General features: G+C 33.0%; 1 protein-coding gene across 1 annotated transcript; it reads left to right on the top strand.

Moving 5' to 3' along the window:
* The first annotated feature begins 9,048 nt into the window (after positions 1–9,048).
* On the top strand, positions 9,049–10,035 carry LOC145760292 (zinc finger MYM-type protein 1-like). The gene has a single exon (XM_082574161.1). It carries the CDS (start codon positions 9,049–9,051, stop codon positions 10,033–10,035), a length of 987 nt encoding a protein of 328 aa, XP_082430287.1.

Raw genomic sequence — 10,035 nt, forward strand, 5'->3', positions numbered from 1 at the left:
TTACAGAATAAGATTTATTTTAGTTTGCTTTTTAAGCTTTAAGTGATACTAACAATCGTTGCATTTAAAAAAATTTACCTGTAAATACAGCTTCAAGTGCATTAATTTCAGCATCGCACTTATCTGTCATAAAAAAAGAAGGATTCCACTTGGGACACCATTTTTGCAAAACTTTAAGTACCTCTTGAATATCATCAGCTGTCTCATTTTGCAAAATAAAAGACCCAACAACTTGGTAGTTAACATTGGTCTTCACACAAAGAAAAAATAGGGGAAGGGCGTACTTTGACGTCTTGTACGTAGCATCTAAAAGGCAGATTTCCTGACCATATCGTTCTAACAATCGTTTTTGCCATGAAAATTGATGAACAAATAGAAGCGATTGTTTGCATTTCATAAAAGGGGTTTCATCCCATTCACTCTCATGTTCTTCCATGTTGATTGCTTCGCCTGCAACATATGGTCGATACAAAATATTGTCATCAATACCATATTTCTTTCTCCACTCATCAATCAAAAGTTTAACATTTGTCTGATCAAATTTTGATAGTTTTCGATTCACAAATACACGATAAAAACTGTTTTTTAAATCCCTCATTGTTGGATTAAATCTCCGATTTGATTGGCAGGGTGGTTCTTGACCCTTAAATAAATCATGTTTAACGTAAAGATCAATTGCCCGCCTTAGTTCACGAACACTACTAACACCATCATTAACAAGTTTTCCAACTTCAGCAATTATTCGTTTATCAACTATCTGTTGATATCCACATTGCTAAAAAGTAATACGTAACATATATTATGCTAAAAATAGCATAAGTTTCCAAAAAATTGTGTTTAAACAATACATTGCATACCCATTACACCACCTACAATAAATCTTGCAAAGAGGCTACATTATTAAGAATATTAACGAGGAACATATTTTAGTTATTTGTTTTTAAATTAGTAATTTAAAAAATTAAAATTACCTTTCCAATAACATGACCAACATGAGCTTTAATGGGTGGAAAAGTAATTCTGTAAACGGTGGATTTTAATAATTCAGATGAACCTTTTAAACGAATTCTAATTTCTTTGCTGGCAAGGTCTTTTAGATACCTTAACTTGTTTCCACTTTCTTTGGACTCTAGCGTGTCAAAGTCAAAAGTGTAAGCTACTAGTTAATAGAAGTTTTAAGTAATTCTTAATGTGATAAAGGTTTTTTGAGAATATACCCGATCGAACAATTATTATTTCTATTTTTTTAACTTAATAACAAACTTTAAATTTTAATAAATAAACACTTATTAATTAGTAATTATTAAATGTTGTAAATAGGAGAATGAAAACATAATCTGATAATAAACAACATACTAAAATTTCAGATTTTTAAATTCTTAGGAAATAAAGATATCTTCTTCAAAATTGGGACTAGAAAGAATAAAAATAATAATAAGTATAATGACAATAACAATATGTTTCGAAATCTAAGATTTCGAACCATAATAATAATAACACTGACAATAACAATATGTTTTGAAATCTAAGATTTCGAACCCTAATAATACTGACAATAACAATATGCTTCGAAATCTTAAGATTTCGAACCATAATTAGAAATCTCGCCACACGATATCTGTAATTTAATGAGTTTCGTAATGCAAAATGTGTCAGGATGGCCAAGTGGTCTAAGGCGCCAGACTCAAGATAAAATCTTCGCCGTTGTGCCAAGTGGTCTAAGGCGCCAGACTCAAGATAAAATCTTCGCCGGTGATGGGTGTTCTGGTCTCCGAATGGAGGGAGGCGTGGGTTCAAATCCCACTTCTGACAATTTTTTTATGTGACTAAAACACAATTTTTGAATTAAATAAACAACTTTTCAATTTCACTAGTGTAGGCATAACGTCAGGTTAAAATCAACAAACAATTAATTAAATATACTTAACAAACAAAAATTATTTTTTTAACCCAATTTTAAGTTGTTAATATCAGAATATACATTACACAAAGTCTTGAATGCTTAAAATTAATTATTGATTTTTAATAAATAAACAACCATTTAAATATAATAAACAAACAAAAATTATTTTTTAAATATGTTTTTTATTTACTAATATTATGAAATACGTTATACTAAATATTAAATGCTTAATATCAAACTTTAATTTTTAATAAACAAACAAGCATTTAAATATAATAAACAAACAAAAATTAAATTTTTAATTCATTTTTGAGTTATTAATACTATGATATATAACTGACCAAAATTTAACAACATAATAACGATTCCTAAATTTTAATAAACAAACACCCATTAATTAGTAATTAATGATATTTAAATCATCAAAATAGGAGAATTGAAACACAACATGATAATAAACAAGATTCTAAAATTTTCAAAATTTACGGCTTATAAGGCACTGGAAAAGATTAATCTGAATAATAATAATAATGACGATAATAATGTTTCGAAATCTAAGATTTCGAACCATAATAACATTATTATTCAATTTTTTTAAAATTAATCTATTGAAACTGCTAAAATTCATCATTAACTATAAAAGAACAACAAATAAACAGTAAGTAATATTTTTAGTACATCAAAACCAGTTTTAAAACAATAATTGACCAAAATTTTAACCAAAAACAAAATTTATTAAAACATGTGCTTTTTGTCATGACAACTTAAATTACGGTCCTACTAATTACCGCACCGGACCTTATATAAAGTGTCTAATTACCGCACTCGATCATATATAGTGTCTAAATATCGCACTGGACCACACGGGATTATATATAAAGTGTCTAATTATCGCAAAAAAGTGGCTTAACTCAGCCATACGCTATTATACGGCGGACCACAAAAGTGGCTTTTGGCATTACGCCACATCCGGGCGTGATTAGACATAATTACTTCGCTTGTTTGCTTTGAAAAGCGAGGGAAGACTTGTGGGAAATTTTTCTTATTTTTGTTTTGGTCGTGGAAGCTGATTGGTCGGTGAAATCAGCTGATCGATCAAAACAAAAATTGGGAATTATTCGCTTGTGTAAGTCAGCTGACTATAGTAAACAAAAGCGATTCATTTGTAATAAGTTGTATTGCAGTTAGTACGTAAGAGTGTGAAGATTTTTTTGGCAGCCATTTTTTTAGTAGGATTTTTTAGCAATATTATTTTGTTTAATTTGTATATATAACAACTAGTTCATAGAAAAATTTTATTTTATGCAGATTATATTATTATTCTTACAAAAATATTATATTCTTTCTTCTATTTATTTTACCTATTCAAAATGGCTTTTTCTGCTCAAGATGTGTTAGATATGTTAGCAGTAAGTGATGCTGATGACAGCATGTCAGGCCTTGTGTATTCTGGTACAAGTTCCGACAACTTGTCATCAGAGGTAAGCCTGAGGAAATGTTTGCTTCAACAAGCACAACACCTTTTCCACGTGGCAGACCGAAGACTCGAAGATGGGCGAAAAGAGGGGGAAGGTTGGGGAGACCATCACCAAGCCCGAAAACAACTCCTCCACCCTCTAAGCGCAGACGAGGTGCAAATATTATAAACATTCCATTTCCGGCCCCGTTAGATTGGAGTAAAGACACATTAATCAAGGACATGCAATTCCCATTTACTCCAACTCCGGGTATAAATATCAATTGTACTGAATACGCCAATCATTTTTGCATATGAATTCCTGACAGGAGAATTTTTTCAAGTAATCAGGGACGAAACAAATTTATTCGCAGACCACATAAAAATATTTATAGCTATAGTGCAATATATGGGTGTTAGGATAAAACCCTACATGGCCCATTATTGGAGCAAAAAAGAATTTTACATCACTTCTTTTTGCTCTAAATATATGTCCAGGGACAGGTTTATGGGAATCCTCTCCATGCTGCATTTTAATGATAGCTAAAAATATATTCCCCTTGGTGAGGAAGGGTATGATCCACTATATAAGCTTCGCCTTATCGTGGACATTTTGGTTAACAATTTTCGCTTAAAGTTTGTTCCAAAAAGGGAACTTTGCACAGATCAGGCAACTTGCCCTTTCAAAGGAAGAGTCAGGTTTAGGGTTTACAACCCAATGAAACCAAAAAAATGGGGCATAAAAATTAATAAGCTGTGTGAATCCGACTTTGGCTGCCTTTTGTTTAAGGAGGCAACTGGGTTTGAACATGCCCAAACCCAAGATAAAACAAATCATACAGTGATGAGTCTTTTAGACAAATATTTGGGTTTGAGCCATGTAATATATACTACTGACCGGTATTATACAAGCCCCAAACTTTTTAAGGAATTGCTGTTGCACCAAACCCATGCTGTTGGCACCTGCATGGTAAACAGGAAAGGTATGCCAAAAAATTTCCTTCAACAATTAATAGAAAAAGGATTTGCAATTTCCTGTAAAAAAGACAAATTAATCGCCCTGAAAGAGATGGACAAAAAAGGTGTGGTTATGCTGGCAACAGTGCCCAATAACCCCACCGGACCGCACGGGATCATATATGGTGTCTAATTACCAAAGGTGGGCACCAAACCGTTATTCCGTTAATCGTTAACTAACGAAGTTAACACTTTAATTAACGATTTAACTTTTAAGTTAATTTCAAAAATTATTATCGGACTTGTTAACTTCCGTTAAGTTCGTTAACGCAAAAATTTTATAAACTAGCTAAATTTTAACAAATTCATCGCATATCTTTCAAAATTTAAATTTCTTTTTGATTTATAAATTGATTGTAAACTTTATAGCCAAGACCTAGTAAAGATTTATTTAGTTCTATAAATTGTATGTAGTACTAAGAAAAATATTGTTGCATTGCACCACTTGTACAGGAGAAGTTTCAAAACAATCCTTATTATGACGTAACAACTATACACATTAGCAGTAAAACAAAATAATCTTTTATTAGTAGTTTGTATAATTTTATACAAGCAAGTAGCATTAATTTACTGGCAAAACATTTACTAACTTTATTAAGAAGAAGGTATAGTGTTAGATTTATAGGATAAGGTTATAGTGCTTAGTTGAGTTTGCCTTTACTTTCAAGGTTATATTAATAAAGTTGATTTGAATAAAAATAATTTTTAAAGCTTATTTTATGGAGCCTAAAGAATCTATCGAATTAATTAAGGTTACTAATGCTCAGCAAGAACAGTCTCAGCACCCCTGGCCTCACCTAGACGACCACTTTATGTTCAAGTCCAGAACAGGGGATAGGTTGCTTTTTACCTGTAAGTTGTGCTTGCCAAAGACAGTTTTAATCAAGGGCCATATGACTAGTCTAAACAATTTTAACCAGCATATAAAAAGAATCCATCCAGACAATTTTACCCAGTTTGAAGGAAGAATAAGAGCAAATTCAGCTCGTGGAAAAAATAAGCTAAAAAGCTACACTTCCAAACCATCATGTTTCTTAACGCCTTCAACTTTGAAGAAGGCACGTCAGCAAACCATTGGCGAATCTTTTAGCAATGTGATGTCTGGCAGTAACGTATCGCAAGCCGTTGTCGATAAAAAAATTGTAAATTTTTTCGTTGCGAACATGCTACCACTACAAGCTGTAGAATCAGATACTTTCGAAAATCTGATCAGACCTTGAACCCCAGCAAAACTTCTAATTTCAAGAAGAACTTTGGGTAGACGCATCGTCACATTGCACAGCGATTTAAAGCAGTATTTGGTCAAGTAATTAAAATACTTTATTATTTTTAGTCATTTGTATTTTAAATTAAATTTTTAACATTTTTTTTTTTAATTTTAGAGTTCTTAGTGAAGTTCAATGTGTCTCGACGACGGCCGATTGCTGGTCTGCCCACAAAAAAAGGTTACCTAGGCATGACTGTCCACTGGTTGGAGCGCGACACCAGAAAACGTCATCAAGCCGTATTAGGTCGCGTAAGACTCACGGGACGCCATACTTACAACGTGCTTGCGCAAGCGAAATTTTGGGCGATTACGTTAAACTTCCCGCTCACATGAGATGTTCTGCCCATACGTTCAATCTGGTGAAGAGCAGGGTTGCCGATGTTGCCCTACAAAGTGCGGTTTTTAAACGTCCTTATAGAATCGCCATGTCCAAGGCTTACGCTCTTTGAAACATACAAAGCCGCAGCACAGTTGCAGCAGATACTTTGTTTGCTGCATTGAGAAAAAGGTTGATTGTCCCAAATGCTACAAGATGAAATTCCACCTATGACTCTGTAATTATTCTTAACTCCATTTTGGAAACAGACCGGCCTTCACTTCATAGAGCTATGGCCCAACTTAGAATCAATTGATTTAACGACCAAGACGTCGACTTATTAAAAGAATATGCTAAGGTAGAATAAACTTATTCAAAATTTATTTTTACAAGTCCTACTTTTACAAAAAATATATTTTTAAATAAACTTAAATATTTTTTAAGGTCATGTCACCAGTGGCTTTAGCCCTTGACAAGATACAAGGAGAAGAGCATGCCTATCTTGGGACACTTTTGCCAATTCTTGCTGCAACAATTTTAAAATTAAAAGATATAAAGTCCAAAGATCTGGTGTATTGCAGCCCTCTGGTCGATGCCCTTTTGGCTGGCGTCAACAAAAGGTTTGAAGCTATATTTGAGGACGAAGAATGCCAACTAGCTGCTGCCTTTCATCCCAGGTTTCGCTTAATCTGGTTGGAGAAATTTGACAATACAAAGGTTGCAAACGTAAAAAAGTTAATGGAAAGTAAAGTGGAGGAGGCAATGGTGCTGCAATCCGATGACAGAAGTAGTAATAGTGGTAGCAGCAATAACGAAGAAGAGGAAATGAACTTTTTTACTGCTGTCACTCAGGTCAATGAGAATGCCCTTAGTAGAAAATCGATTAAGGGCAAGGCACAAAATTTAATAAAATTTAAAGATCAATTCTAAAGACTTGCTTACAGATGTCGCCTTTTTAGGTAAACAAATATTGGTTGATTTATTTGTTAAATTTAACACACCGATACCCTCGAGCGCTGCGGTCGAGCGGTTATTTTTGATGGGCAAGGACATTCTAGAAGCTAATAGATCATCTTTGTCTGATGAAAATTTCGACATGCTACTTTTTATGAAGGGTAATATGCATCTAATGGACCAGATGAAAAACGAAAACGTTTAAAAATGGAGATATGCATAAAGATAAGCGTCTTTAGTATTATTTCTTAATAAATTTGTTCGGTTCATTCTATTGTTGTGTTATTATTTGTTAACCCCATTTGTCAATAATAAACCAAACATATGTTGGTTCTTTTACTCTCCCGTTGTGTTGTGCTGCATTAAGCAGTTTGTGCTGCATTAAGCAAGATATAATTGCAGTATTGGAGACAAATTAACTATACGCTCAGTTTGTTTGACTATGTGATTAAAAAGCAAACTAAAATACCGCATTGTTAAAGCAGTACATTTAAAATGCGTATCACCGCTATAACTATTTTTGCAGTCCGCCATTGCCAATATTAACTCGTCTTATACTATAACCGCCATTTAAACGATTATGGTAAACAGGTGAACATAGCTGTTTTGTTTCACTTTAAAAAAAACTCTATACAGCTAAAATTTGTGATTCTTTGAAAATATAATTAACGTTAACGGTATTTATTAACTTCCGTTTCATTACCAACAAAATAACTGATAAATGTTAACGAAGTTAGTTTGTAGACTAACGGATTTTCGGTTATCGAAGTTACATTTAAGATTACCTGTGCCCAGCAGATTAGAGTTTTGTCATATATAAAAAAATATCTAACCAAACTGTGTACTAAAATAGTTTGTTGGCTATTTATTTTTTTTATCATTTTAGCAAGCATTATTTAAACAGAAAATAGCATTTTGCTTAGTTGTAATTTGGTATAAGACTGATAAGAACAAGTTTGTGATTTCTTAGTAATATTTCGACTATTTTTGTGGATACCAACCATGAACCAGGTTGATTGTATTCTGAAAAGTTTTCCTTCGAGTTTTGAGGCAAAGTTAGACTTGAAGCGCCTTGGACCTCATCAGCCAAAATCTATTGAAATAAAAAGTACAGGCCCTAAGCAAAACCGAAAGTTTAATGTTCAGTGGTTTCGAGAAAGGAATGGCTAACTGTAAGCGAGGAAAAAAAAAGTTTATTTTGCTTTTACTGCCTTTTGTTTCGAAAAGGTGAAGAAACGGACGTTACTTGGTCAAAGGAAGGTTTTAAAGATATAAAACATATTTCAGAAAGAAAAAGCGACATGAGAGTTCAAAAATGCACATTACCAATGCACTTTCATATATCCTACTAGGAACAGTAGATATTCAGTTACAGATTAGTGTAGGACACAGCATTCAGTTACAGATTAGTGTAGGACACAGCTTATCTGTTGAGAGGCGCAATGAAATTGTTAAAAAGAATAGACACATTCTCGACCTCATTGTTGACTGTTTAAAATTTTGTGGAGTACATGAAATAGATATGCGAGGACATGATGAATCAGAAGGTTCCTTTAACCGAGGCATATTTTTGGATTTATTGCAGCAAATAGCAAAATCGGATAACGTTTTAAAAGAGCATTTGGAAAGTGCCACAGTAAATAAATACACATCCAAGACAATCCAAAATGAACTTTTAGATTGCATGTTTACTGTATATAGAAATACATTAGAGAATGACATAGGTAATGCTGATTTTGTTGCTGTTCAAGCAGATGAGACAACTGATATTGCTAATCGATCACAATTTGCAGTACTTCTTAGATTTGTAGTGGATGGCTATCCCGTTGAACGGTTTCTGTCATATTATGAAGCTAATGATCGTACTGCTGATGGTATGACCTCCCTTTTAAAACATGCACTGCAACCTTTTTATCTAAAGGAAAAACTTATTGCTCAGACATATGATGGTGCATCTGTTATTGAGTGGGAAAAAAAATGGCGTTCAAAAAAAAATGCAGGAATGTTTTCCCCATGCCAAATTTGTGCACTGTTATGCTTACCAACTAAACCTGATACTAAAGCATGCATGTCAAAGTATTAAAAGCATTAAGTTGTTTTTTGCCAACTTGTCTGGATTCTCTACCTTTTTTTCTATGTCTCCGAAACGTTCAGATGTGTTACGATCAGTTTGTGAAAAACGACTTCCAAGACCATGTGAAACAAGATGGAATTTTCAATCTCGAGCTGTCCAAAGTGTTTTAAATAATAAGGAGAATATTTTAGCAACTTTTGAAAAGATTCTTAATGAAACACACTGGGACATAACTTTAACACAAGGATGTATTGGATTGACACAACTTTTAAAAGATCCCACATTTCTTTACTTTTTGAAGTTTTTCAATGATGTCTTTCACCATACAGATATATTGTATAATATTCTGCAGTCAAGAGAATCGACTGGGGTGACTGTTGCCTTTGCTATTGATTCTTTTCGGAAGGCTATTAATGATATTCGTGGAAAACTTGTGGAACCTAGTATGAAATTTTGTCCAGAGTTGTCAAAACGCCAAAGGGTTGCTACTTCTTCAAGATTGCTGTGCGCAAATGCAAAAGAAGCCTGTGATATAATAATTGTTGAAATTATTAATCGATTTAGCAACATAAAACAATTTGAGTCGTTCTCATTAGTTAATCCATGTTTGTTTAAAAGGTTTAAAAACATATTTTCAGTTAACTTGGTTAAACAGTTGGTACTGGGTTACCCCATGATAGATAGTTTAAAGCTGGCCAAAGAACTTAAAGTGTTGTACACTAACAACAGCTTTGAAAACATTAAATCAGTTGTGGGTTTGAATTCATTTCTGATAAAAGGTTCACTTTTGAATACTTTTTCTGAAGTTAGTAAGGTTATAGGAATAGTTTTAACTACTCCAAATGCAACTGCAGAATCTGAGAGGTGTTTTAGTACTTTAAAACGAATTAAAACATTTTCAAGAAACACCATGAGCCAAGATAGGTTAAATGTTTTAGCAGTCTTATCCATTCACAAAGATGTCATTTCAGCCACACCTGATTTTAATAAAAATGTTATAAATAAAGTGTTTTTGATGATGAGTGTTGTAATGGTGATGTTTTCTTAG

Source organism: Corella eumyota, chromosome 7, assembly GCF_963082875.1.
Source record: "Corella eumyota chromosome 7, kaCorEumy4.1, whole genome shotgun sequence".
Classification (NCBI taxonomy): Eukaryota; Metazoa; Chordata; class Ascidiacea; order Phlebobranchia; family Corellidae; genus Corella; species Corella eumyota.